This window comes from Tachypleus tridentatus, chromosome 3 (genome assembly GCF_004210375.1).
Source record: "Tachypleus tridentatus isolate NWPU-2018 chromosome 3, ASM421037v1, whole genome shotgun sequence".
Taxonomy (NCBI): domain Eukaryota; kingdom Metazoa; phylum Arthropoda; class Merostomata; order Xiphosura; family Limulidae; genus Tachypleus; species Tachypleus tridentatus.
In genome coordinates this window covers 72,475,002-72,489,922 of record NC_134827.1, presented here as the reverse complement: position 1 = coordinate 72,489,922, position 14,921 = coordinate 72,475,002, and the positions used below count along the sequence as shown (strand labels likewise).

Here is a 14,921-nt window from a genome sequence, read left to right as displayed (position 1 = left end):
ACCAGTTATTTGGCAGAGACAGCACAGTGGATTTGCGCCAATAAACTCCAAACAACCAACTGAGAAATAAAATAAGACACTGTACATGGTCGATAAAATGGGTGGAGCCCTTCCTTCAAATAATAAACTAAAAACAACCAACTGACAAAGACAATAAAACACTGTATATTTTCAACTTTTGAAAATAAAGTTTCGTGATCATTTGTTGCACCGTTTTCGAGTATCTATATTGTTTGGGGTTCTCCAACTTGTTTCAACTCCCCTTTTTCTCTAGTGCAGTATGTGAGTTTTTAGTGCTTACGAGTTCCAAGTCTCAACCAGATTATGATCAAAATGCTTTTCACCCCTAGGGAAATCCAAACCTACCTTCGTGTGGATTTTTTTACATCTTGGGCTGATTTTACATTTTGAGTGAATTAATTATCATAAGTCCTCACACAGGTTCAGGGTTGCCTATCTTCTAGTCCTGACTTCCCCCTTATATCTTGTAGTCACAACAGGGGTGTGTGGGATTGTTCTAGCTCTATCATTGGCTCTCTATTTACCGGATGTTATTGGCCTTTGGATGGCCCCAGCCTGTTTCACAGTCAAGGGAGATGATTGCATGCAGATGATAAATTCCTGGCCCTTTCAGTCGGAGCTTATCCTGTGTAATATCCAGAAATATGAGTGATTTCTATTTCCTTGGTGTTTAGGTTTGAGGCTAATATGGTATGATACTCATCCTACTCGTGCAAAGATGTTGGTAACTTGCAAGAAGATTTTGGATGTAATTGTGTTACCAAGTACATCTGCTGCACTCTCGCTACGCTATACTGTGAAAAACATCCTTGTTTACCTTTTTTTTTACTGTGGGATTGAGTTACTATATCCTTCTCTGGCTAGGATCACTTAACTATCATATTCTCTCTCACTCAGATGCGCTCCTATCTATTTCTGCTATGATTTCTTATACATTTTACATAAGGGCGATGAGTATATCTGGATGATTAGTGGTGCAGTCCCCCTATTCAGATCTGACTCTTTCATCTTCAGTGGTTTTTTTTTATGTTTTTGAGTGGTATGTTTGCTTTTCTTTCGCACTGTTCCATCCTGCTAATCAGTGTGGAATTCTAACATATCTTGTGAAAGAGTGAAGTGAAGTACCATATTGGAAGTTATAGTTTTTCTACACTATATGCTTTCAATAAGTACTTCCTTCTTTTCATATTTCCCACCTACTTCCAGTACTTCTGTTATCTGCCAAGCTTTTAATAGATAGTTTAGTAGAGACACATACTATTTTATTAGTGGAGAAGTGATGTATAATGATTTGCATCAGAGACTCGTTGTGGTCATTAGATTCTAAAAGGGAGGTGCATAAAGCTTGTGGCATATGTAGTAAAAACGTTCGCATATAGAAAAAAGCAATGAATGAGAATAGCTAATCTTGTTAGATGATGGAAATACCTATCGAGAAAACATTTCCAGCATATGAAAGCTATCTCTTTGTTTTATTTCTATCACCAAAAAATTACATTTATTTTGTGTCTAACATCGAAATATTAGGTTTACCTTATTTCTGATATCAAATTTCAAAGCTGATGTCTCGGTATACTGAAGCTGATTATTTATATTAGGGGCAATTTCAAGTGTTAAAACTTTATTCCTCAACAATTCAATAGTTACACTGAAGGCTTATAATGCTAAAAACTGGGTTTAAAGATCTATTGTGGCCAGCGAATAGATAGCCCATTGAGAAATTGTGTACTTACCAATAAAGCAAATAATCTTATGCCCACAATAACCAATCCATACTCAGTAAAACACCTAAAACTATTGCTAAATGATCTTGGAAGTTATAACATGAGCTGAAAACAATAAAATATTATATACTGCAAAGTTAAAAACGCCAACATCTTTTAGTAAGTAAACTAAAGAAGCTCTTATTGTCCATGAATTTATATAAGATATAAAGCTGCATTTGACGTAGTTATATGTGTTTATAATTATTATAGAGAATAAACTGGGTTTTAAAGTGATGTAAATATTGGTTATTCTTCGATGTTTAATATGTATGATGTAGAAGTAACAAAAGCATGGAGTCTAATGTATTTTCTCTTTTTCAGACTTGTATATTTACACTTAAAGTCAGACCATCTAACCAGTTTCCTCCATACTTTAAAGCCCATGAAAGCAAATTTAGTATTTCTGAGGTAAGTGTTGTTGATTATTTATAGGTTTTTCCATTTAAGATATTCTATCGTTTCTTGTCACTTTGAGTATAATAACTAATATATTCATAGTTAGAATGCATGTTTACTTTTGTAGTTGAATAACCAAAAGAACCAGGCATGACCTAAAATGTCGTATGCTAGCTAAACATTGAATAGTAAAGTTTATAGTTTCAATACGTTAATGAGCACACTACACACTTTCATCTGTAGGAGTATATTATAATGACACAGTCAATCTGGCAACATTGGCAGGTGTTCTTTGCTGGCTGGTTGGCCACCCTTTGTCCGGTGGTCCTAATATAAGGTGATTATATGACCTATTCATCTCGCCAATGCGTCAAAATAAGTGCTCGAGTTTTGGGCCTCATTTAAAAACCTAACCGTTTATCTCATGAGGTGTCATTCTAATTGTAAATACCAAACATTCTAATTTCATTGGCAAATTTTCTTGTTTTTGGTTTGAATCTTTCTGAACATTTCACACAATGAATTTACAACTATAAACATATTTATAACAGCTGGCTAGAAAGTTAATGTTGAACATTTTTATTATTAAGTGTTAATGTTGCACATTTCTATTACTAAGTATTCAAGAAGTTTTGTTAATTATTTAACTTCTTCGAAAGTTTCTAATGCTGTAAATAGATTACAGGCACAGGAACGAAGGTACAAATTGTAATTAAAGTATTGGAGGAATTATCACAATGCTGGAGAACTGTTATCACATTGTTTGCATGTCCAGTTTCGGAGAACTGCTATGATATAAATAGTCTACAGTTTCATAACATAATTCTATTTTGTGTAACACGGATATAGGATTATCATTTCTATTTTTTGTTGTTGTCCAGTTTTATGGCCAGGAAGCTGAGAGAAACTAAAAACGTATCTCAGAACGGCTTATATAGATATTAACACTTTTATTGATAAGGAGAGAACAACGTTTCAACCTTCCTAAGTCATCTTCACGTTGAGAGAAACTAAATCATAAATGTTTTTTGTCATTTTTAAATAGGTCTATTTTTTGAAAGAAACAAGTTTTGCTTGTTAAGTCTGATCTAGATTTCAAATTTCAGCTTGTCCATGACATGTATAGTTTTCCTCTTAGTTGTTTGTTTCCAAAATAATCTTACATTCTCTTACCCAGACTTATCCTGATCTGCTTTATAAGCATTGCTAAAAGTTTGTACCAAAAGGTCACCAGTCATTTATACCTTTCAATTTACATAATGTTTAACATGTACTGATTACGTGATCATTCTCCACCAATCATGTTGTGTCATCTGTACTGGCACAGCTAGCTCTTACAATTCTAGAACAAACCTCACTTTCTCTTCATGTATTTATAGGCATTTGATTTGCTTGATCACACATTTCTATCAGTTTGTGTTTCTAGTTTCGACTACATGCGTGTGATTTACTTTGTCTTTACTCGTTTGTTTCAGAAATATTTCTGTTTTCTAAATTTTAATCCACTTCGGTAATAAGTATAAAAATAGACAATGGTTCTTCACACGTCCCCAAGTATCAAGGTCGATGATATCTGCTGGTAATGTCCAGGTTGCAGTTTATAAGGAGTTCTTGTCTTATGTTCAGCCAGTGATATTTTCCTTCCACAACTGCTTTCTGAAGCTATTTGGCACCTTCCACCTATTACCACGCCTCCATGTAATCTCCTCGGTTAGGTATTGTTCTCTTTCCAAGGAGATCCGTGTTAAGTTTTTTTTTCCTCACCCCCAGTAAATATTCACATATTTCGCTGTTTGTATGAGCTTGCGTGGTTAGGCTGGTATAATAATTTAACCCTTTCATCTGTCCTTAGCTCATTATTTGGCGAGTTAGATTTTCATACTTCTTTTGCTATCTAATCACTTTAGTTTACCTTTGTGATTGGTGATTGATTCTTTCTTTTTTTGTTTAAGTTTTGGATATAAGTGTACGTTTTACATGTTGGTTACTATTTAGGTACTTATAACCTCTACTACACTTGTGTTTGTTTTGGTTCGTTATGTGTATTTCATTAGCTCTTTTTGTGAGTTAGCTTCTAAATTTGTTGTAAAAAATGGTAATTTTTGCAGATTTGTTATTATTCTGTACTTGGTAGACAATTTCTAGATTTTGTTACTTCGTTGGTAATGTATACTTTCTTCCAGCATGTTTCTTTTATGTGTTTTTGTGGCTACATTTTGCGACCATTTTGTGGTTTCTATCTAAGGATTTCAGCCTTCAATTCTGGTACCCTCCTATCAACTCACTTCTTGTTTCTTCCTTCCTCCTCTCTTGGTCGTATTGCCTTCTCTATTCTACTTCTATGACACAAAAGAGCTGTCAAATAGTTGTCGCTCACTGAACCAGGGTTTTACTCCTACCTAACTTTTGTTCTTCAAGCTGGGAGATTACATATCAGTGCTAGATCTTTACTAGTTTAGCTCTTATCTAGAACCACCTCTCTTTTCATCCTGTGTCTTTGAGGGTTTTGTATGGAAGTCTAATGGATCAAGTCACCATTATAAATGCTTCTCTTTATATCCCTCCTACAACAACATCTCATTGTTTTCTTTGGTCCATCTACGAGGATTGTGTTTTTTTAATTCTGGGTGTTGCCATTTATTCCATTTTTTGGTTCCTTGTGTTTTGTCAAGTGGTATGTTCTTTTGTCTTTCATATTATATTGTTGGGTCTTTGGGTTTTCCTTCTCATAGCCTCTTTCCATGTTATGTCGGTCCACAACAGCTGCTTATTTTTTGGGAAGATCATCAGGTGGAGTTTTCAGTTCAAGTTGGAGATGTCTTTTTTATCCCAATCAATATCTTGTTCAATTATTTTTTCTCAATTTCTGTCCTCATTCGATCCAGTCTTTTCCACTTTGGCTTGGGAATATGGAGAGACAGTCTTAATATCCATGCCTTCTTTTTCACTGTATAAGGAATTCTATTTATATTATAGGTATGGGCTTACTTAGAAGCTCTCATTCCCTTAAGATATGTTCACATATTTTCCCAATATTACATACTTCTGGACCAATGTACCTTATCCCACGATCTTTTGGACCATTCCATTACCCCTTTTTCTAGGTTAGGAACTGACCTTGCTAGGTGGCTCAATGAGGTACTGACCATGATGTTGGTTTTCATTTCTCCACCATGTCGATAGTCTCACCTGTCTTTTGACGCTTTCTTGGTAAGTTGAGTTTTTCTCTACTCTCAAGAGAATTCCAGTCAGCGGTACATTGAGAGAGTTACTCCTTATTTGACATCCTGAAACTTTTGAGAGTTCACTGGGTTATTTCTTCCTGCTCCTCAATAGGGGGAGATATAGTTCATTCCATATATTCCACTGTCGTCAGGAATCTAACCCAGATCTCTGTGTTTCCTGACTCTAGTTCTACTTTATTGGCCTCAAATTTCCAATGAGATAGGGACCACTTCCATGAAAAAAACTGATTGAGTCAATATATATGTAAGTGTTCGACCATCAGATAATACACCTACCAACAACTAATACAGATGTGTTTGCCGGTCATTTGATTGCAAGCCTTCCTCCCTTGTGGTCTTTGGTTATATACTCATTTGTTCTGTAAGTAGATACCTTCACCTATATGTTCACTTTCTGACCACACTTCTCTTCAGGGTCTTTTTTTCATTATTCTGATCACTTCTTGTCATTCTCTGCTTGTTGTTCTGTACTGGCCACCCCAGGTGAAATTATTATGCCCTGGCGCTTACTGGAGCAGCAATCCTGCCATTACCTTTGTCTTAGCTGCTCCTTGAATTACTTCATTGGCAAGTCAATTATCCCAACTTTACCAATTTCCTTCTTCTTGTGTTAGATCTCACCATTGTCATTTATGTTCTGTTTGTTTTACCCGTGGAAGTCGTTGAAATATATTTCTTGTACTATTTTTAAGTTCAGTCTTTTTTCCTGCTTCTTTTACTATTCCTCTTTCTTTCTCCTATTTGATTGCCTCCAATCTCCCACTTATACTTCCTTTTGAATCCAAATACACTTCTGTGTTCAGAGTGTTCTTTGCTATGTTATGTGGTTGATAAAGCCTCCTTTTATGGTTCTCCTTTCCATTTTTTATTTATAGTATATTTTTGTTTCCTGTTTTCTGTTACATTCCATGGTTAATTTTGTAAACTGGTATGATTTACGTATTCTAACTACTTCATGGAGGACTGCTATTTGCTCAATATTTCTTCACACCAAATTCATAACATATCATAATGTATAGGGACAACAAGGGATCTATTAGTGCATCTCGGCTGTCCCATCCTCTAAGCCAAACTAAAACTATTAAACAAATAATGTAAAAACGAATTTAGAGTCAGCCTTTATTTATTATTCATATATTTATCAAACTTTCTTTTAAACTAACTCAGAGTTACTGCTTCCACAACACCTGAAAGCAGCCCATTCCATAAGCCAACCATCCTAATTGAAAAATAATATAGTCTTAGCTGAAAATAGCTCCTACGTTGCCTAAATCTGCATTTGTATCCTCTAGTTCTATAATTCTCATTGTTGAATATGAAAAATATTGATGCATCGATATTATCAATTCTGTTTGAAATTTTAGACATGAAACTGTTAAGGTTATTCCCATCAAATTATACTCATAATTGAAATTATGACAATCTACGTGTGATATCTTACATTTATCATAATAAAACTTATCTGTCATTTCTAAAACAACAGCACCATCGTCATGGTCAGTAACACCCAAGACTTTGATACCACAGCAAATTTAAGTAATTTATTGACCAATCCTTCATCGTAATTAGTGTAAATCAAACAAGAGTAATGGCTTTAAGACTGAGGACTGAAATAACACAGCTTGCAATATTAATACAGTTTGACTGAGCTCCATTTATAATAATCATTTGCTTTCTTAAATCAAGGTATACTTCTATCTAATTAATAAACGTATCTCCTCATACTTGTACAGATAAGTTTCTTTACAAGCCTTGCTTGTGAAACTTTGTCAAATGTTTTATTAAATTCCAAATGCACCAAATCTACACTCTTTTCTCACCTACAAATGCAGTAACATCTTTAAAGTACTTCAAAATATTTGTAAGGCAAGATTTTCCCTTAGTGAACTCATGATGACTATATGATGAACTTCTAAACTCTATTAAATGACTGTGGAAAGTATCTTTTAGACTTTCCAAAACTTTCCCCACAAGCGATGTAAGATTAATAGACCAATAATTACTGGGGCAGCTTCTATTACCTCCTTTGAAAATAAAAGTGACATTAGCTAATATCCACTATCCAGGGCTTAAGAGACAATCAGGAACACTGAGAAAAACTTTAGTTTCTCTTCAACTTTGGTCACAGAATTAGGATTTGGTTTAGCTGGGAAAGAATAATGGCATTACTTGGTTGGTATGCTAGATACCGGATTATTTGAGATGGATTCAGTCTGGATTAATGTTAACATTAAAAAAATTGGAGAAAACTGTTATTCATATTAGAATGTAAAGAAGGATAGCTGGCTTGACTGGTAGGAAGTGGTATCTTGGGGATTGTCTAGGTCCTTGTACAGTTGTGAAAACCAAGATTGCAGTAGAGTAACGAGTTCCTGGATTAAGAAGTTAAAACTCAAGATATGTTTTACTGTGACTGACTAGAACTAGACTATATCTTACACCAGCTATAATATTAGTTACAACTTGATTTTAACTTTACATAAGAAAGCTCCTCTTCAGGGCATAGATCACAGATACCAACGATTCAAGGTAAATAATTTTTCTGTGAGGGGAAACGGGAGTACCCCGAGAAAACCCACTTTCATGGCCAGAGCGCTGAATTAAATAACCTGAATGTGCCTGGTGAAGGCTGTATGGAAGAAAAAACTGGTAAATGCAAATAAGACTCTAAACTACTATAATGGAGAGAAATTTCTGAAAGAGGCAGAAAAGACTGGCTAAAATCGTTCTGAAGGAGTGGATTATCATCCTCGTAGGTGCTGTCGTAGGAAACTGGCCTGTCGACTGGTTTGACTCAATGTTAGACATACGATTGAGTAGTGTTCTGAAGGAAAGAAATCTTCTTAAATTATCATATAGTTGTTCTGCAGGTTGTTCTTTGGTTTAAACTTTCCTTACCATCTTGATAACACGACTTTGGGTTTTTATATTGTTTATCGTGGCAGGCTCGTTGGCTGTAGAGACCTGCTTCATCAAAATGTGAGATTGCACTGCTTGGGTCATAGGAAGAATTATCTTGTCTTGAGAGGTCTTAGTGAATTTGTTGTATTGTTGGTTGTTAGACTGGAGGCTGTTATTGGCATTATTCAAGGTAGTGTTATTTTTTACCTATGGAATATGTAAAGAAACAGTGTTTGGTGGAGCTGAATTTGACGTTCTTAAAGTTGAAAGACTTGTTCAACCTCTTGATCTGTAGTGGTGATTGACGGCTGGTGCTTTCAGCTCTGAAGTGGAAGAAATGAAAAACAACCATTTGATAAGATGTGGTTGGCTACTTGTTTGTAGGTGGTTACTACCTTCATGAACTGAGTGGGGAACCTTTAGTCTTGGATTGGATCCAGTGAACAGTGTGAAGTCTGGATTCAGTGGCTACTTCGAGTGAATACTGAATATCTGCTGGAGGGATAGAAGGACGGTCGTCCCTTAAGCAGACAGATTGGATGTGTTTTCGGTGGTGGAACACCAGACATTAAAGTGCAATGCTTACATAAATAAGGTCGGTCATAGTAGAGGGCTGGAGAAAACCTCTGTCTCAACAAAGGATTCAAGTCTTTCTCGGGTCAATAAAATCTGAGTTTAAGCTAGTTAATGAAAGTGATGTTTGGCGAGTGATAATTTTCAGTAGTAATCTATCAAGAATTACCTTTGGAATTGGTGAGTTATTGTTATTTTGCAAATACCTTTCTGTCTAGGGAAATATCTTATCAGCAATTAATTCACACATCTGGTCTGCTCGGCTAGAAGACTTGGAATGAAAAAGAAAAAATGGAGGGACTGGACTTGTTCATATCTTAAGTGTCCAAGGCACTTTGCCCTGGTTTTGTGTGGGATTACCACACTAGTTGATTCTATATCTCATGCAAAGCACTTTAACTGAATGTTTCTGCATCATTAGATCACACTTTGCATGATTCTTAATATCCCGAGGTGCTTCCTTTCGATGTTACTTGCCTAGGCAGACTGCTTTTCTTGAATTCATAATCTTTTGCAAGTCACTTCAATTGTTGTTTTTGGAGTTAACATAAGATGTTGTATTCCAAGGTGCTTCCCTTGAATGTTTTCTGCCCAGTTTATTTACTCATGGTCTTCCATCGCGAGCCACTTCAAGTCACTTCATGTTTCTTATGCATCTTATTTTGACTTAATATCAATTGTGCTCTTCTTCATCTCACAATCTTATACAAAATACTTCCCCTCGATGTCTCTTGTCTGGGAACACTACATTTGGTAATAATATCATGTATCCAAAACATTGACCTACGTGTTTTTGCTCAGTCTGATTGTACTTGGTCTAGTCACGCATAATTTTCAGTCCTAGCCACTTGTAATCATTTTATGTTTCTCAGACACATTATGTTGGCCTAACATAATTACATTTGATACTATGTCTTGTTACTTATGTGGACATCAAGTTACATGTATATTGACAATGAAAAGGTTCAGACAACCCATATTAACAATATTTTATCTACAGATGTATTTCTCATCAGTTTATGTATCCAAGCAGTTCTTCTTGATGTTATTACTCGGGAGAACTGCAGTAGTTGATCGTACAGTTTCTTGTACAAGGTGCTTTCACTGGATATTTTCTACCCGGACAGACAACACTTGTTTGACTTTGTTATGCAAGGCATTGCTCATAGCACGTACTTATATGAGTCAGTTCAGTTTCACTCATACTGGTATTATGATTTTGATTACTGTTTGAAGAGCATACCTGTTCTGGAAGTAGTTCTATACCTTTCACGTGTGATTTTCCATCCTTATTTTACACACTCCTGATTCTTTGGCCATCACATTCTGCTTCTTCAGTTATTTATACACCTTCACTGACCCATCATCCTCACCTATGCAATTTGAGATTCTTGCGCCGCTCTGGGTGAGAGAGGTAAGACTGTTTTGGAAGTTAACATTTTTTTTTATATAAACCGAAACTGTATTTGTGATAGGTACTTACATCTTCTCACTCACTTCTGACTTTTCATCACACTGAAGTACCAGTGTATCTGATGTGTAATTGTCAATTTGTGAAAGTGAGGTTTGTTCTAGAATAGTAGAGAGATTGTGCAGCATATTTGGCTGAGAATGATTACGTGATCAGCATATGTTCAAAAGTAAACTGGGGTAAATTGAGGGCTATAAAAGACTGGTGGGCTTTTAATACAAACGTTTAGCAACGCTTGTAGACGGACGAAGAATGAGACAACTCTTGGTAAGAGAAGGTAGGTACCTTAACAAATATGTTTTCGGTGTAAGAAAATTTCTTTCACCTTCTCATTTCTTTAACTTCATCCAATTGCACATATCTACCAAAAGAGAATCAGTTTTTCTTTAGTTTATTTTAGCATACTCGTTTTTTAACTATTATCATTTGGTAAGACCAGTGCTAATTATATACACTAAACTAGATTGACCAGTATCAGTGCACAGTCATTATTTAACATAACAAGTACTGATTATTTGTCAATTAGAAGAGCCAGTATTGGTATGGTCAGTGTTAATTACATGTGAACTAGAAGGTCCAGTATTTATGAATTCTTGTCAGATTGTTTCTTCTTGTGAAGAACAAAACATTACAGTATTGTTCAGTCAGTAGTTAACTATTTATTTACTGAAATTTATTGTTTCATTTACTAATTAGTTTCTTTAGAAACATCATAAGACAAGTTGTCGATTCAGTTCTTTGATTTTGAAGGCTTTCCATTAGTCTGGTAAGTTATCACAAGTTATTAAATATAAAGATATATTTATGTGACTAATCATTACAACATTTATCACAAATTTGAAAAAGTTTCATAATTGATCCTTGGTTTAATTTATTGCTTTGTTCAAATTTCTTATTCTGACTCATGTAGGCCCGGCATGGCCAGGTGGTTAAAGCACTCCACCCGTAATATGAGGGTCGCAGGTTTGAATACCCGTCTCACCAAACATGTTCGCCCTTTCAGCAGTGGGGGCGTTATAATGTTATGGTCAATCCCACTATTAATTGGTGAAAGAGTAGCCAAAGAGTTGGCAGTGGGTGGTGATCACAAGCTGCCTTCCTTCTAAATTAGGGACGAGCAGTGCAGTTAGCATTCGAGTAGCTTTGCACAAAACTCAAACCAAACCAAACCAAACCTGACTCATGTAAGTATAATGATTTATATAAACCAAGTGCAGCTATTTTTTTATTAAAGGACTCCAATCTTTGACGAGTTTAACATTAATTAAGGTAATCCATCTGTTAAAATTATTGTGTTTTACTTAAATATTTTATTATTCTTACAGAACAATGGAACACGCTTTGAAATAGTGAAATTACAAGCAGAAGTTGACGACAAAATGCCAATCAATAAAATTATAGAAATGGGCATCAATGTAAGCTATCCCTATTCAAATTTTTAAACATTAATAAGTTAGTAATCAATATGAATTATACCGTTAGACTAGAATTTGTTATAAACCATTTTAATGTACGCTATCCCTATTCAATATTTTAAACGATAATAAGTTAGTCATCAGTATAAATTATACCATTAGACTAGGATTTGTCATAAACAATTTTAATGTAAGTTATCCATATTTACCTTTTTAAACATTAATACGTAAGTTATCAATAGGAATTATACCATTAGACAAGGCTCTTTCATAATCCATTTTAAGGTAAGCTATCCCTGTTCAACATTTTAAACAGTAATATGTTAGACTAGGCTCTATCGTAACCTATCCCGGCATGGCCAGGTAGGTTAAGACATGCGACTCGCAATCTGAGGGTCGCGGGTTCGTGTCCTCCCTCGCACCAAACATGTTCGCCTTTTCAACCGTGAGGGCGTTATAATGTGACGATCAATTCCACTATTCGTTGGTAAAAGAGTAGCCCAAGATGATGACTAGTTGCCTTCCCTCTAGTCTTATACTACTAAATTAGGGACGGCTAGCGCAGATAGCTCTCGAGTAGCTTTGTGCGAAATCCAAAAACAAACAAACTGTCATAACCCTTTTAATGTAAGCTATCTTTATTCAATACTTTAAATATTGTTAAGTTAACCATCAATATGAATAATACCATAACCATTTTAATGTAAGCTATCCCTACTCAACATTTTAAATGTTGATACGTTAAACATCAATAGGAATTATACCGTTAGACTAGAATTATGTATTAAATCATTTTGATGTACACTATTCCTATTCAATATTTTAAACGATAATAAGTTAGTCATCAGTATAAATTACACCGTTAAACAAGGTTCTGTCATAAACCATTTTGATGTAAGCTATCGCTTTTCAACATTTTAAAAATTAATAAGTTAGCTTGACAATTACTAGTATTCTTCTTATGTAAGAGTTATAATTAGCTCTTACCCTAAGTTGATATTACAACCTGACAATTATTAGTAGTCTTGTAATATTACAGTCACAGTCACCATTTAACCCAAGAGTTGTTCTTATAACCTGACAATTACTAGTAGTCTTCTTATGTGACAGTCATAATCAGCACTTATCCTAATGGTTGATTTTACAACCTGACAATTACTACTAGTCTTGTTATGAAACAGTCATAATCAGCACTTATCTCAAGTGTTGTTCCTACAACTTGATATTACTAGTAGTATTGTTATGTAACAGACATAATCAGCACTTAAACCAAGAGTTGTTCTTACAACCTAACAATTACTAGTAGTTTTGTTATGTTACAGTCATAATTATAACCCACCCTAATAGTTGTTCTTTCTACCTCACAGTTACTAGTAGTCTTGATATGTTACAGTCACAATCAGCACTTACACTAAGTGTTGTTCTTACAACCTGGCAATTACTAGTATTGTTATGTAACAGCCATAATCAGCACTTACCCTAAGTGTTGTTTTTACAAACTGACAATTAATTGTATGCTTGTTAGACAACATTTATAATCAGTACTTACCCCAGCTATTGTTCTAACAATCTGACAATGAAAAGTAGTCTTGTTGTGTGGCAGTCATAATAAGCACTAACCCTAAGTTGTTCTTCCATCCTGACAATTACTAGTTGTCTTGTTATGTAACAATGATAATAAGAACTTACCTAAAGTGTTGCTCTTACAAAATGACAACTACTAGTAGTCTTGGTATGTTACAATCACAATCTGCTCTTACCACAAATGTTCTTAGAACGTGATAATTACTAGTAGACTTATTTTGTGACAGTCGTAATCAGCACTTATCCTAAGTGTTGTTCCTACAACTTGATATTACTAGTAGTCCTGTTATGTTACAGTAATAATCAGCACTTACCCTAAGTTGTTTTTGCAACCTGACAATTACTAGTAGTCTTTTCATGTAATAGTCATAATCAGCAGTTACCTCAAGTGTTGTTTTTACAACCTGGCAATTACTTGTAGTCTTGTTATGTAACAGTCAAAATCAGCACTTACCCATTTATTGTTCTTACAACCTGAGTATTACTAATTGTATTGTTATGTAACATTTATAATCGGAACTTACCGTAAACTTGTTCTTACAACCTGACAATGTCTAGTAGTATTGTTTTTTGACAGTCATAAGAAGCACTTTTCCTATGCTACTTTTACATCCTGACAATTACTAGTTGTTTTGTTATGTTACAGTCATAATAAGAACTTACCCAAAATTGTTTTTACAACCTGAAAATTACCAGTATCTTTTTATGTAACAGTCATTATCAGCACTTTCCCAAGTGTTGTTCTTACAACATGACATTTACTAGAAGTCTTTTTATGTAACAGTCATAATCAGCACTTAACTTAAGTTCTTTTTAGAACCTCACAGTTACCAGAAGTCTTGTAATGTAACAGACATAATCAGCACATACTCCAAATATTGTTCTTATAACCTGAAAATTACTAGTAGGCTTGTTATGTTACAGTAATAATCAGTACTCACCCTAAGTTGTTATTCAACCTGAGAATTACGAGCAGTCTTTTTATGTAATAGTGGTAATCAGCAATTGCCCTAATTTGTTCTTACGAGTAGTTTTGTCATGTAGTAGTAATAACTAGCACCTAACTTCGTTATTATTCTTACGACCTGACAATTACTAGCAGTCTTGTTATGCAACAGTCATCATCAGCGCTTCCCCAAGTGTTGTTCTTACAGCCTGACAATTACTAGTAGTCTTTTTGTGTAACAGTCATAATCAGCACTTACTCCAACTGTTGTTTCTACTAACCGGCAATGATTAGTAGTCTTGTTTTGTGAGAGTCATAATCAGCACTTACCCCAAGTGTTGTTTTTACAACCTGACAATTACTAGTAGTCATGTTATGTAAAAGTCATAATCAGCTCTTACCGTAAGTTGTTCTCATAACCTGACAATTACTAGTAGTCTTGTTATGTAACAGTCATAATAAGCACGTACCCTAAACGTTGTTCTCACATCTTGACTGATATTTACTTTAATACTCATTCCAAAACTTTGAAACTATAGCAGAAACCTTATTAATGTCTGTCATACCTTCATAATTCTGGTTATTCTAAGTATAATTTTCTGA

At 34.8% G+C, this 14,921-nt stretch overlaps 1 protein-coding gene across 1 annotated transcript in view; it reads left to right on the top strand.

The window, feature by feature from the left end:
- LOC143247156 (uncharacterized) overlaps positions 1–14,921 on the top strand; it is a 68,021-nt gene that overhangs the window by 25,074 nt on the left and 28,026 nt on the right. The window contains exons 5-6 of the mRNA XM_076494793.1: positions 2,109–2,195; positions 11,699–11,788. Of these exons, the coding sequence (XP_076350908.1) occupies positions 2,109–2,195; positions 11,699–11,788 (177 nt within the window). The remainder of the gene's footprint in view (positions 1–2,108; positions 2,196–11,698; positions 11,789–14,921) is intronic.